This window comes from Haliotis rufescens, unplaced genomic scaffold (assembly GCF_023055435.1).
Source record: "Haliotis rufescens isolate VD_foot unplaced genomic scaffold, xgHalRufe1.0.p SCAF_11, whole genome shotgun sequence".
Classification (NCBI taxonomy): Eukaryota; Metazoa; Mollusca; class Gastropoda; order Lepetellida; family Haliotidae; genus Haliotis; species Haliotis rufescens.
Genome location: NW_025963791.1, coordinates 35183088 through 35199225, shown reverse-complemented (window position 1 = coordinate 35199225; position 16138 = coordinate 35183088). Strand labels below are relative to the sequence as shown.

The window sequence follows — 16138 nt, the reverse complement described above, 5'->3', positions numbered from 1 at the left end:
CAAGTAACATTGTTATAGATCCACACTGTAAATGTTTAGAATGTAAAGACAGACAAGACATGTTAAGAACTAAACAGGATTACATCTAAACATGTAAATCCTAAACGGAATACACATTTGGTGTGTTCAATCTATCTATCACACACACACACACACGCACACACACACGCACACGCACACACACACACACACACACACACACACACACAAACACAAACACAAATAAGAACGTTGTGAGTACATTTATCATTAAATAATAAAAACATACAAAGCACCCCTTTCCAAATTACCTACAATGAATTTCAAGAGGGAATACACATTTCGACCCTAAACACGTTTAGATGTTTAACACAACCCTAAAGATGTTAAGACCTAAACATGTCAAAACTATAAAACAAGGAACGTGTTAAAGTTTATCGGTTGCAAACACGATAGATTAAATACACAACACGTGTATAGCAAATTGAAAATTTAATGTATTTTGCAGGCAATGATCAATAATAGCTATGACAAAATATATACGGTGCATATATGCATGTTGGATTGACCAATGTGGGCAATGGACAATCTTGTAAACCCAATTCCTCACTGCCAACCTAGTCAGGTTCAAAGAAAATGAGTTTCGCAATACTTAACAACACAATAGGCATTCCACAGATTCTCTGTTTGAATACGTGCTCAAATTATGATGTACAAAAACGTATAATATATGTGACACATATACACTGTATATCATAATATAATCCGGATTGTCTGAAAATTCATATTGGTTAAACAACTGATTCAAATTGCATTGTATATTTACAGAGATGTTAGATGATTATGTGAGGAAAGTTATCAGATATATCTAGGTAAAATGTTTATTTTCACTTCTCAAAAATGTTTATGTGGCAAATGCCAACTTCGAGTTAAAAGTATAAAATCGCTGTGCTAAAGTTAAAGTTGAGACGGAGTACAAGGTTCGAGAATGTAATCTTATCTCCAGTTCGAGATAAGTGGTCACAAGCATATACATGTACAGTAAACTACGGTTATAACGAACTCAAAGGGACCACTAATTTTAGTTCGCTATAACCCTTGTTCGTTATAAGCATTGATAGATATTCTTTATTTCCTCCAGATATTGAAGATACATATCATATATGATATTATGTATAATAACAGAGCTGTACAGTAGTACAATTGAACAATATTATTAGAAATGATAACTACAAAATGCATGACAATCAAGCATTCTTATAACTGTTTTGTAACAGATACAGCCATTTCCTACAATATCTTGACACAAGAACCATAAGGTCACCCCATAGACTTTGAGATAAAGAGCTAACACACTCAGGCATACAGCCAAGTAGTACAGACAGGATCATATCATCGTCCTCACTACATAGTCTTGCAAATGTAGAGACATCTATCACATCACAAATGATTTCAAATAGTTCATTTCTGTCATTCATATTCAATGTACAATACAAAAAGACATGCTTAATAATATCATGAGCTACAATTCTACATCGACATTCCCTAGATTCTATATTTAGGCATCCCAGCCGTACAAGATGAGACAGGTTTGGGAACTGTTCAGGACGTTCAAATGCAAATAGCCAGAGTCTGTGTTCTTTATCATTACGTAGCGAAACATATCTATTTAAGTTAAGTCTAGATAGCAGCTTAGAGCATACAGCTTCCTGGTCTGCAAAAATAATCCTTTCCTTAACAATATCAGACCATGCCTTTTTACTTGGGAAGCTACATTTAATTAGATAATCTTCTATTTCTGCATTAAGATTGTATTTTTTGACAAGTCTAAGCATGTTATATACAGGTGACAAAGCACATCGTTTTCTGAAGTTATCCAACGCTATTTCGTATCTAAACTGCCCAAGGCGAGTAATGAATACCTTTTTAAAAACATAGCTGTAACTGGATCGGCATAGTTTTCCAAGTAGTAACAGTGACTGTTTGTCAATAAAGGATTGGAGAGATATCAAGCCCATGTTGTCCACAGCAACAGTACCTGTATTTTTCTACTGAAATAACGTTGAATAATTTCCAGCATATCATATTCTTTGAGGGTTAATAGTCCCCAGACATTACATCCATAGAGTCCGCATGGGATGCACACGTCTCCCTGTCATGTCCCAGACGTGTTCAACGGGGGAAGGCGTGGGCTCGTTGCTGCATTTCTGGCCATGGATGTTATGCTGGTGGATGTGAGAATTGACGATTCGTGCACGTTTTGCACGGTTTGTTGTCCTAAAAGGAAAAACGTCGACCCACACGTCTTGCCTTCTAATGTTCCGTCCCGAAAGCGTACTCCAGTAACCTGATCAAAGGCAATTGGATTTGCCTTTTGACCTCGATTTCGTAGAGTCTGGTTTTGAATCAATCGATCCTGTATTGTCGTTAATCGATGACGTCCTGAAATTGGTCAATCGTCATCATTTTGTGTTTGTTGGTACCTGTTTAATAGTCTGCTAATCACAGACTGTGAAATATTGAACGTATTGGCCACTACTGTTACACATGTGCCGGAAGATGCACGACTACTTATCAGTAAGTGATGGAATATATACGGTAGAGTTATCTCCCTTTTACTTGTTATCGTCAAGCTCCTTCCCAGCGCGTGACACCTTCGTTACACTCTCGGTAACATCGCTGCCCCCAGTGTGGGCGCGGCCATTACAAGAATCTTTAAATTTGCCCTTTAACCCCAAATGTAGTAACGTTTATACATTTGTTTATGTCTTTGGGAATGTGATCACAGTTAATTTTCATTAACGACTGACCATATTTCCCAAATGAATTTACCCTTTTGTTTCAAGCACGTTTCACGTGAAACAATGTTTCAAGCACGTGCAGGTGCACCATTACATTTACGACTGAGTGCCTTGTACAATAAACACAGAAATACGGAAGTCTTGTACAATAAACACAGAAATACGGACGTCTTGAACAATAAACACAGAAATACGGAAGTCATGTGCAATAAACACAGAAATACGGAAGTCTTGTACAATAAACACAGAAATACGGAAGTCTTATACAATAAACACAGAAATACGGAAGTCTTGTACAATAAACACAGAAATACGGAAGTCTTGTACAATAAACACAGAAATACGGAAGTCTTGTACAATAAACACAGAAATACGGAAGTCTTGTACAATAAACACGGAAATACGGAAGTCTTGTACAATAAACACAGAAATACGGGAAAATATATTAAGAAGGAAGCATTTGTAGGATGTCAATTAAAAGAATCTATGCTAACAAAATATGTCACAGCATTGTGGTTAACATGGTGTTTATGAATGTATCATCAATACATGTATAAAGTATACATGAATGCCATTATCACATCGCTCAGCTGAATCCCATTGTGACATCACTCAGCTGAATCCCATTGTCATCTCACTCAGCTGAATGACACTCCAGTACTAAAGCTGACATGTTTCTGTCATAAGGTGCATTATTAATGTATTGTACATTAAGGATCCCAAGAATGTTATTTACACTAACCTGGTGTTAGTGAGCGGCTTATTGGTAGGTACAAGAAGTCAGATGACCTTCAATAGCTGTGCCAATACCTGTACCAAGAACTCTTCCCTTATGTTATACAGGGCCACGGGTGGCGCTCCAGACTTGGCTCACAAGGTCTGCGGGTCAGTCGGAATATCAGCTGATTCGGATCTTGTTCTGCCAGCACCAAACTATTCATTGTGGGGCGTCATCAAAAGTGTCACTTTTCACTTTCTTCCAACATCTGATGACACACTTCAAGTGATAGTTCCAGTGGAGCAAAAGATGATTCCAGCATAGCTAAACATTCACTCACTCAATGACCCATCTCCCGTTGTCTTCCCTGCCGTCTTGACTTTCTGGAAAAGCCAACACATTCATATTTAAACTACAAGCAGTTGTTGTTTTGTTTCGAAAATGAACTTCTCACTCTATAGAAGAGAGCTGGATTAAGCGCCGATTTGAACTGACGTTCAGTTAAATCACGGCGTGACATCTTAATCTGGGTGAAAAGCCCAAAACCCATGAGTATGGTGCTGACAAACCTAGAAATATGATCAGAGCGGAACTGGGATTAAAACCCATGACCAAAGGCTTCTCTACTTATTCCTTAGGTGACTGGACCACCTATGCCCCATTTTGACAGAAGAGTCTTTTAAAACCACCTTCATAGTCACCAAGCAGCATGGAACAAACACGCTCTCTTCACTACGTTCCACTATGCATCATAACGGTAAGGGAAAAATGGTAACCTGTAGGTTTAGCTCACCTATCGAAGTCCTGGGTTCGATTCTCCGTATGAGTACCATTATGTATAATGTCCGTCTATAACAAAATAATGTCAAAAGCGGCTTTTAATGATTCTCGTAAACTCACACGTCTTATTTTTATGCACATGCCCCTGTAGACTGGCTCTCAAATCGTGTCTGTTTGACGGCACAATTTACGTGGACGTTTTGTAATGGAAATGACAGATGGTATCTGGACCTACTGTAGCTCACCTGGACAAGATGATGTACATCAGGATGGGGATACAGAGGAGGACGGCAAAGCTTGCGACGGCGGATGCTATCGCACCCTCCGTACGATATTGAGGACCTGAAGAAGAAGAGAGTAGAAGGCAATAAAAAGTGTTCCCAGAAGAGTGAGTGAGTTGCGTTTAACGCGGCTTTTAACAGTATTCCATTTATATCACGGCGTGTCCGCTTAATGTTGGAGGAAAGCCCGAAGTGATGCAGGTCTCAGACGTTTACCATTTCGGTAAAACCCAAAAGGACGAGTGTGGTGCTGACAAACCTAGAAACATACTTGGGCGAACCGGGATTCGAACCTACAAACACAGGGGAAGCAACTCTGCACAGCGAATCGCGCCGCCTTAGACAACTGGGCCACCCGTGCCCCCTTGTTTACAGAAGTGGTCGTGGAGGTGTTGTGGAACAACACATCAGTGACTCGTGAGCCTGTTGTTTTGACGTTTGTGTTGGTAATAACACAGATTGCAGTTTAATGTCAGAGGAGTTAGTGAGTTGGGTTGTCGCTGCCCTCATCAGTATGGTAGTTATCTCACGGGATGACGGCTTAATGTTGTAGAAGTGAGTGAGTTGGGTTGATGCAACCTTAAGCTTCACCAGTATTTTAGTTATATCACGGGATGACGGATTTATGTCGTAGAAGTGAATGGGTGATTTGGGTTGACGCTGCTTTCAACAATATTTTAGTTATATCACGGGATGATAGCTTAATGTGAGCGAGTGAATGAGTGAGTGATTTGGGTTGACGCTGCTCTCAACAGTAGTTTAGATATATCACGCTATGACAGCTTAATACGGTAGGGGTGAGTGAATGAGATGGGTTGATGCTGCTCTCAACAATATTTTACTTATTCCACGGATGATGGCTTAATTAAGGAGGAGGTGTGTCAGGACGGTTAACACTTTCGTGAAACCTGCGAGAAGTGGTGTGGTACTGACTGACAACTGCGAAACTGAAATTCGACCCTCGACCAGCGGTGCCTGTCACGGCTAAGGGAGGTAACTTAGTCGCGGCGACTTAAACCACTGGAACTCACCGCAATATGTGGGAAAAACACTATCATACAAATAATTTACAGCACGGATTCTCTGATTCGTGAAATGATTATTAAATAAATTAATCTTTCAAATAAGTGATTGATTCTATTACAATGGAAATTTCATCTGAGTGTCATCACACATATGTAAACAAAAGATTCCTGGTGCGACGTTAAGCAATAATCACTCACTCACTCACTCATAAATGGATGATACAAAGATAGCTTTTCATCAGTAACATTCTATCCATCAAATACATGCACCTCATATAACTCACTAGAACGTTTCCTGTCGAGAGTTGGCGTGATAGTCGTCATTGATGCAGGAGTTGTTGTCGTAGTGGTAGTTGCAGTAGGCGTTGTTCTTGATGTCGTTGTAGAAGTGGTCGGGGTAGTTGTAGTCGGTTGCATTGTAGTTGTAGCCGTTGTAGTTGTAGTCGGTTGCATTGTAGTTGTAGCCGTTGTAGTTGTAGTCGGTTGCATTGTAGTTGTAGGTGTAGTAGTTGTAGTCGGTTGCATTGTAGTTGTAGTCGTTGTAATTGTAGTCGGTTGCATGGTGGTGGTAGTCGTTGCAGTTGTAGTTGTTTGCATTGTAGTTGTAGATGTAGTAGTTGTAGTCGGCTGCGTTGTAGTTGTAGTCGTTTGCATGGTAGTTGTAGGTGTAGTTGTTGTCGGTTGCGTTGTAGTTGTAGTCGTTTGCATTGTAGTCGTAGATGCTGTTGTAGTCGCAGTTGTCGCTTCATGGGAAAATGATACATCTGTTAGGCACATTTTATGTATGTAGTTTATTTCTCCAAACATTTGCAAACATGCATATTTTTTCACAACGAATGAATATCACATACCAGTAATGAAATGAATATTATTAAAATTAGAACCAGACGTGGTTTTAATAGTTGTGTTGGGACTGTATTAGAGGTGTATTTTAAAACGTTTCAGGATCCCTTAAACTGCCGATGGCATAGGTTGAAATCTTTGTGTTTTGGTCTTTTATTTTTCAATTCATACAAAAATAATTGGGGAATAATAATAAAAGAAGAAAAAATAATAAATAAAATAATAACAGAAGTGTGAAGAAATAAACATAATTTGTTTTCACCTTCACCCCTCTGTCGCAGATGGGATGAAAACACTCTGGGTAATCTAAGAGTGTTACAAGCATTATATACATGTATAACGTTTGTGATAATGAAAATGGGTGGCATACTTACCTGTTTCGTAAGTACAGTTCCACTGAAAGAACATCGTCTCAGTTTGACCAGTGAGAGTTGTCTCCACCAGGTAGATGTGACACGTGTTCGTGGTGGAGAGGAATTCTCCCGCTATACACAACTCCGTCGTGTTACAGAGAGTCTTGCAAGCACTCACGTCCGTCGTGTTCGCAGAGTCACTGTGCAGCATCTCAGATCCCTTCTGTCTTGCAATCTCCGTGAAGAAGCATGTCTGGCCTGACGAACAAGATGTTCACGAGCGAGTTACGCTGCTTTTAACACTCAAACCGCCCTATCACGATAACATTATGAAAAAATGAATGAGTTGAATGTTACGCCGTTTTATCAAAATTCCAGCCATATCTCCTCGGGGGACACTAGAATTGGTGCCTATTTAGAGAATCGAACCAACGCTTTAACCGCTTGGCATTCCATCGTCCCTAAGAATCACAAACAATACCCGCCATGGTGCAGCACTGGTGGTGACACACCTTGTATAAGATGAGGTTAAATGGGGTTTAACGTCGCCTCCAAGATTGCTGCACGTTTATAGAGACGTACATGTACGTGCGTGTGGGTGTGGGGGCATGGGTGTGGCTGCTTGTACTAGTCCGGACAAATGCCGATTTATAGTGCTAGCACACCGAGACACTGACTCCGAGCCGATCAGAGTCAGTGTGAGCCCCTTAATGCCGAGCGCCAGGCAGGATAACAACAAGTGACATCTTTTAACGTCTTTTGGTGTCGGGATCGAACCCACGACCTTCCTCTCTCATATCAACTTGACCACAGAGGAGGCCCCTTGATTCAGACCATTTAGTGGCAGATGCGTACCCAACCGGATTACAACGTAAACGTAGTTTACTTTTGAACAATCATTATCTTATGTTCACATTAAAACACGTGTGTGAGCATCATGCTCCGAACGAACACGCAAACATCCAAATTAACATGGACGTGCAAATTTTGAATCATGACGAGCACATGTCTTCATGACAATGTATTGAAAGTTGCATTATTTATTTAACACGTCCCATTTTAATTCTAGAAACCCAAAAGTCCAGAAACTCTACGGTCTTTGTCGACTCTCGGTCAAAGGTATTTACAAAATGCTGTTTTCATGGGAACATACCAAGGAAGAAAAAATGAAAAAAAAATTGTTCAAAAACTCAATATTTACACTATCTCGCCCATGCCCATGGGCCTGCCCATGGGTGAAGACTGGCCCATGGGTAGGCCCATGGGCGAGAATATGTTCCTTTACTCAAAACTCATGTTTTTGTTTCGCAAATACATTAAATGTATTTATTCAAGTATCATGACACAAAACTTAACTCATTTTAACTTAATTCAACTATTTTACAGCGATATTGAAATATTTCGCCCATGGGCGAGAAAAAGGTTTGGCCCATGGGCGAGAATATGTTCCTTTACTTAAACTCATGTTTTTGTTTCGCAAATACATTAAATGTATTCATTCAAATATCGTGACACAAAATTTAACTCATTTTAACTTAATTCAACTATTTTATAGCGATATTGAAATACTTCGCCCATGGGCGAGAAAAAGGTTTGGCCCATGGGCGAGAATATGTTCCTTTACTTAAAACTCATGTTTTTGTTTCGCAAATACATTAAATGTATTCATTCAAGTATCAAGACACAAAATTTAACTCATTTTAACTTAATTCAACGATTTTATAGCGATATTGAAATATTTCGCCCATGGGCTAGAATATTTTCCTTTACTCAAAACTCATGTTTTTGTTTCGCAAATACATGCAGGTGTTCTTACCATTTTCATGGCACATAATGTAACTCAATTTTACTTAATTCAACTATGTTATAGCGTTATTGAAATATTTCACCCATGGGCGAGAAAAGGTTTGGCCCATGGGCAGGCGCATGGGCGAGAATATTTCCCTTTGCTCAAAACTTGTGTTTTAGTGTCGCATATACATAGTTCTTTAGAAGTTTCATGTTACATAATTTAACAAATTTTAACTTAATTCAACTATTTTACGGCGTTATTAAAATGTTTTCGTCAGTCCCTTTAAAGCATCAACTAACTGTGTGCAAAGTATACAGTATCATGTGAAATATACTTTATATTATATCTTTACATTACTATTTAAAAAGGGCATTTGGTTGGATGTTTCCTTTATAGAAGTTCTACAAATTTCACCTGTTTTACATATTGTAGCGATCTTTAATGAATCCGGCCTTACCTCTCAAAACGTTTAGACAGTTTATGATACGAATTCATGTGCGTGTACTCCAATTCATTGGAGTTATTTTCCACAACATTAAAGTTTAGTTAGTTTCTATTTCATTTCCCATTTCATGTCCCGTTTATACATCACACTGGGCAATTACGTGGCACTAGGTATGCAATATACAGTTACGCGTGCGCGTATTTTAATGGAAAAAACTATTCGTCTTTTATTGCATAACGTTTGGCTGAATATCTTACATTCTAACGAAATCTCGAAATAATTATTTAATTACATGCGGTGTCCAACTGACCAGTGGGAATTATGTTTCAATGCGATTGAGGAAAACTTGAGTGAATATTGTGACACTAAAGCAACTTTTAACTGCATTGTCACTTTTGGTATGAAAATGGTAATAGTTAAGAAAAAAGCAACAGCCTTCTTATGATAATTCTCATATTCTCATTAGTACGTTGTGTCTAATTACAGTGTCGGCCTTATTTACAGGTGATTCTACAATACTTGATCTCGGTCAATTACAATCTGCCCCACCACACGTGAATAAACAGTTATGCAGGTGTTGCTGTGGGCAAATATCTAGCCTGTACATGTATATTTTTTTGTGGATACATGTATTACATATTTTCGTTGATATGTGGATATATTAAGCACAAAGACACAAAAAGCTTATGAAAGATGAATTAGTGCCTTGATATATATATTCAACGAGAACGAATCTTGTATTTTCTCCGCGATCCTGATGTGTATCATCGTTTAATGGGTCATTCATTAAAAGTATGTTGTGAGGCGATATCAAAGGAGCCGCTCTAGCTATTACACAGTGTCGTCCGTTTCGCGTGAACTACCACCCCACCCTGTCAGTAAGAGTTATGTAATCGGTACACAAATATATTTGATGCGATGTCAGTGTGTTGTAGACTGTCGTAGGGTACACATATCTATTTCAAGTTTTAGTACTCATACACTTTCTCTTTTTGTGTTGATATAATTTCTATTTTCGTACATGATATGATTTCATTTTTATCTTTGGCTGCTATGTTTTTATATGTTCGAGTAGCTGTCTGTCCCTCATAAATTGACATAGTTCTGCCTCGCTATTGCATCTCTTGACTACAGGAGATTTACAGCATATAGCGGATCTAACTGCAATTCTTGTTTTAACCAAGCGGATTTGACATTCCAGTAACTGGATTCAGGTTGATTGCAAGATATGCATACCTCGTCATAGTGATTGTTGTGAATTCCTCAAAATTCTGTTTGTTAGTTGTGTAACGCCGCACTTAGAAATATTTCAGCTGTATGATGGCTTTCTGTAAATAATCGAGTCTGGGCCAGACAATCCAGTGATTGAAATCATGTGCATCGATCCACGCAATTGGGATACGATGACATGCATCAATCAACCAAGTCAGGAGCCCGACCACCCGATCCCGGTAGTCGCCTCTTACGACAAGCGCTGTCGCCCTTTTACGCCAAGAATGGGTTGTTGAAGATCTTCACGGGTCCATTGACGCAGGGATTTGTGTAAAGTCATTCAGACAGCATACAATGCCAACTCAAAAATTATACTCAATGTCTCCGCAAAGTAATATAGTACGGAACTTAGAGTACATATGAGATTATACTCAGGTTAGGGAGATGTTTAATCCATAGAACGTGTTATTATTCTACCTAACAATGTATTTAATGAGATGAATACAAAACAAACTCAACGGCTAAAAGGTTTCATTGAAAAAACTACCCCTGGTCTTGCCTAATAAAACAACTGCAACCCGACACAGATTAAACGCAACTTACAAACACAATCATAATCTGGTTAATCTGTATCACTCAACAAGTTGGCGCCGCTTATTCTGCACACAGTATGACAGTATTGGGCAGCTCAGTAATTAGGAGGTAAAACCAGGCAGGTACACTGGTCACACTTGACTGGTCTGTCTGATGATTAGGTCGTCTGTCAATTGGGAGTGAACCATAGCAAGTCCTATCTGCGAAACTATTTGCTCCTTTTATGGGACCGATTAGTTTTATGACCAAGGGCCTCGGCACAAGCGTGGTGATGGAAGACAAGTTATACATGTACATCCGATATGGTGACTGTTTTTCGCTATTCATATTCTAAATACATCATAATACCACAACATTTTAGTACTCCTTGAAACTTTACAATCACTTCAATATCTACAATAAATTGAACGAGAACAAATGATATATTGCAGATTATTAAATCATTGTATCTATTAACAGCCGCTACGTTTGTATCGTTTGCATTGTACAAAGAAATATTTTGTCTGTCCTTTTGCAGATTTAGCCTCAAAATGTGCTCATTCGAATTAGGAACGAAAATAATTGCTTATCATGAGTATATATGATACACTGTAGATTTATTCACTTAAAAGTCGTATACGACCTTCGCGAGCGAGTTGAATGATCCAGGTTAATTGGAACGAAGTCTAGAAAGGGTTATAAGGTTTGTATTTGGTAATGTGTAGGTTTGCTAAATATGATTTTTTTAATTCCTTTTATTTCAATATGTTAAAACATATTTATGCGCTTAAAAACAGAGCTGACTTGATGGGAGATATGGCGTTAGCCACCTGAGGTTGTCTGTTGGACACGGTTTAACCTTACTGTGTCCTCACCCTGGTTGTTGTTACCGTTGTTATAAGGGATTAGGAGCTACTGCATGTTTGGTTTTGGGTTACAGTCTGTCTCACAAAAGGGGACATGTGCAGGTGAACGCTGTTCAATTAGTATCTGAAATGCCCAAAAATGTGAACTCCAAACAATAATAACCTGAGACGTAATTCAAACTCCTTCCACACTGACACCGCATCAAATATATTTGTGTACCGATTACATAACTATTTTTGACAGGGTGGGATGGTAGTTCACCGGACGACACTGTGTATATTGGGCGGCTCCTTAGATATCTCCTCCAAACATACTTATTTTGAATGACCCCATTAAACGATGATACACATCTCGATGAATATTTCAAGGCACTAATTCATCTTTCATAAACATTTTTTTGTCTTTGTGCTTAATATATCCACATATCAACGACAATTTGTAAAACATGTATCCTCAAAATAAATATACATTTTCAGGCTAGGTATTTGCCCACAGCAACACCTGCATAACTGTTTATTCACGCGTGGTGTGGTAGATCGTAATTAACCGAGAGCAGGTATTGTAGAATCACCTGTAAATAAGGCCGACACTATAATTAGATACAACGTCCTAATGAGAATATGAGAATTATCATAAGAAGGCTGTTGTTTTTTTCTGAACTGTTACCATTTTCATACCAAAAGTGACAATGCAGTTAAAAGTTGCTTTAGTGTTATAATATTCACTCAAGTTTTCCTCAATCGCCTGTAAACATAATTCCCATTGGTCAGTTCGACACCGCATAAAATTATATAATTATTTCGAGATTTCGTTAGAATGTGAGATATTCAGCCAGACGTTATGCAATAAAAGACGAATCGTTTTTTGTTGCCATTAAAATACGCGCACGTGTACCTGTATATTGCATACTTAGTGTCACTTACTTTCCCAGTGTGATGTTTCAACGAGACATAAAATGGGAAATGAAAAAGAAACTAACTAAACTTTAATGTGTTGGAAAATGTCGCCAATGAATTGGCGTATCGTTGCAATATGTAAAAAAGGTGTAATTTGTAAAACTTCTGTAAAGGAAACATCCAACCAAAGGCCCTTTTTAAATAGTAATGTAATGATATAATATAAAGTATATTTCACATGATACAATATACTCTGTACACAATTATTTAATTATTTAAAGGGACTGACGAAAACATAGGCGAAATATTTTAATAGTTGAATTAAGGTAAAATGAGTTGAATCATGTGTCATGCTTATAAAACCTTTATGAATTTGCGAAACTAAAACTGTTGAGCAAAGGAACATATTCTCGCCCATGGGCCAAACCTTTTTCTCGTCAATGGGCGAAATATTTCAATATCGCTATAAAATAGTTGAAGTAAGTTAAAATGAGTTAAATTTTGTGTCACGAAACTTGAATGACTACATTTAATGTATTTGCGAAACAAAAACATGAGTTTTGAGTAAAGGAACATATTCTCGCCCATGGGCCAAACCTTTTTCTCGCCCATGGGCGAAATATTTCAATATCGCTATAAAATAGTTCAATTAAGTTAAAATGAGTTAAATTTTGTGTCATGATACTTGAATGACTACATTTAATGTATTTGCGAAACAAAAACATGAGTTTTAAGTAAAGGAACATATTCTCGCCCATGGGCCAGTCTTCGCCCATTGGCAGGCCCATGAGCGAGATAGTGTAAATATTGAGTTTTTGAACAATTTTTTTTTCATTTTTTCTTCCTTGGTATGTTCTCATGAAAACAGCATGTTTAATCTTGTAAATACCTGACAGAGAGTCGGCAAAGACCGTAGAGTTTCTGGACTTTTGGGTTTCCAGAATTAAAATGGGACGTGTTATTTTCAGAATAAATCACTTTATTGAACATTTTATGAAGCTACGTTTTCTTACCCAATTCTCGTGAAAAGGGGGCGAGTTGCCATCTTCGTTAGAAAATACGAGCCAGTCCATGGCTCAAGATAAGTTTTACTATAAGTTCCTAGTAGTGTTATCTACGTCTCCCAAGGCTTGGGTTACAGAATTGTTTATGTACAAACATTAAAGTAACACTTTCCGAAAACCACTAAAACGGGTTGTGGAACACACGTAACATTACATGTATAAATCTCAAACACCTAACTGTTTAAATGAACAAAGTCTACTTCTTATACATGTAAACAGATCTAATAACTTTCATAATTACAGTAAACTACGTTTATAACGAACACGCTTATAACGAACTGACGGATATAACGAAGTGTTTTGATCTCGTCAATATGCTGTATATGCTTATACAGAACTACGGTTATAACGAAATAAAATAAGTGGTCCGTTTGAGTTCGTTATAACCGTAGTTTACCGTATTTGTAAATGTTCCTCATTTATTGAATTAACCACATCCCTTTGGCCAATCAGGGCCCTTTCATATAATTTCTTATAGGTATTCTAACCTGCCGGGCAAAAAAATGTACTTATGTTTGATGGTGGCTAAAATATAACAAGCAAGAAATGGTTATTCAATGGTGATGTATTTGATTTGGGTATCATACCTGTGTTTTGGACCTTAAGTTTGCAGTGTTTCGGCGACTGTTTTTCGCCTGGTAATGTTTTTGATAACGTTTGTATTTTTTGGGTACAATTCAATTTTCCAGGGTATACTTTCTTTTGCCCGACAGTTTACCATGGGTAGTATGTAATTTGATAAAATATAAGACACCACAGTAACCTTGGTGATGAGGTTTAAAACCAAATCTGATTACCTTTGGACATCAAAAGCAGACTTGTAAGGTGGACGACTAGAAGCACATATGTCCATCTGGCTCCCATGATGAGAGATGCTGAAACAGGAACAACGGAGATAGTAAACAACAGCGTTTAATTGGAAATTTATGCTAGTATGCTAGCCAGTCACTTGTAACATATAGGAGTGGTAGAAGGCAACCCTGACTCATACCTGATTCTTAATAAGTGCCAGACAAACATCAACTTTGAACAAGATATCTAAAGTGCAGATTCGACCACCTGAGGTCCGCCTGAGGCCACGGGTGTGAGCTGCAGGTACGTGCTACCGGTTACAATTGCACAACAGAGGGGCAGATATATACATTACGTCATGGTGTACTGTTACAGTTAAGTCGTGATCAACTGCATTGTGTCATTGAAATGGGATATCTTTTCAACAAAGGTGTGGAGTATGACAAGTTGCACTGAATAAAAACGAAGGAAATATGCACGATCAAACTCTCTCTCTCTCTCTCTCTCTCTCTCTCTCTCTCTCTCTCTCTCTCTCTCTCTCTCTCTCCTCCCTCTCCATCTCTCAATGTCACAACATATATAGAATCTGTACCCTCTAGGTGAATACTCACCGTGTTGTACACACACGCCAAGTAGGTCACCTCCCTGCTACACTCCCACTATCCGCGTCCAGAGTCGTCCCATCCTTACTGACCTGGTGTGGGCAATGCAGACCTAAACAAAGTATCGAAAGTAGCCACCTCCGACCACAGCCGTCAGAACCGTCACCCCAAACCACCAGTTCATGCCCGTACTCTAGTTCACTCTAGTATCACGCCAGGTGCCCGCCCTTTCACAACCCATGCATGACTGGAGTGACATACCTTACACGATGTCATTACGTCCCATTGTGTGTTCGGGTTTCGACTTGCACTGAGGAAAAAACTTAGTATTATGTATGGCGAAAATATCGCCGCCTTGGAGATCAGTAAGGTAATTATAAATACTAAGAATATGGTTTTCAGTTTGATTTGGCATGTAAACAATGTGAAGTAGGATAAAGTTCAGCACGATTGTTTGTGTCTTAACAGAGCCATATTTCCTGTTAGGAATAAACGAGACGGGAATATAGACTAATGAAGACATATATGTAAGTACGGGCTACCGGTCAACCGGCCAACTCACGGTCTTTTTCTACTGGTCACGGACAAAAGACCAGTATGTGATTTTGACCCGACACCGATTTATTGTGTAGGTGTCACTGCTTGTATTTAAATCCTCCTGCAGTATGACGTGACACAGCGGTTGTGGCTATATTAGTCATCTAGATGCGACTGTACAAGTTAGACAGGTAGTGTCGGGGTTACGAGGGTGTTCATTGTCGTACCCCTGCTGCAACTAGTGAGATGGGGGTGGGGCATTGTCACCGCGCAGTATTACAGATACAACATATACCTCCATGTCAGATTGATGAGATCTGACTGGTCCACGTGATCTTGATAAAATACCATGTATCACGCCTTGGAGGGGAATAGATTTCCTTAAATCCCTTATACCCCGCCACAAGCAAGCCAGACTGCAGGGAAAGTAGAATCCCTTATACCCCGCTTCAAAGGAAAACGCTGCACGCTTTTACCGAGGCAATGGAAGTCATGTGACATAGCACAAGTTATCCTCAGCTCAATCGAACAGCTGTTTCTATCCATTTTGAATTTGTTTTAATTCTTTTACAATTTCA

At 38.7% G+C, this 16138-nt stretch overlaps 1 protein-coding gene across 2 annotated transcripts; it reads right to left on the bottom strand.

Annotated features, from left to right (window-relative positions):
• Positions 1-456: 456 nt before the first annotated feature.
• Positions 457-15286, bottom strand: LOC124152285 (integumentary mucin C.1-like). 2 transcript variants are annotated; one of them, XM_048392685.1, is made up of 7 exons: positions 15033-15286; positions 14427-14504; positions 6802-7038; positions 5869-6327; positions 4524-4620; positions 4292-4347; positions 457-3881 (listed from the first exon to the last, which is right to left on the bottom strand). In XM_048392685.1, exons 2-7 carry the CDS (start codon positions 14491-14493, stop codon positions 3835-3837), a joined length of 963 nt encoding a protein of 320 aa, XP_048248642.1. In that variant the 5' UTR covers positions 14494-14504; positions 15033-15286; the 3' UTR covers positions 457-3834. The 2 variants fall into 2 exon arrangements, with proteins under 2 accessions (XP_048248642.1, XP_048248643.1); XM_048392686.1 differs by lacking the exon at positions 4292-4347 and having other exon boundaries at positions 15033-15285.
• Positions 15287-16138: the final 852 nt, after the last annotated feature.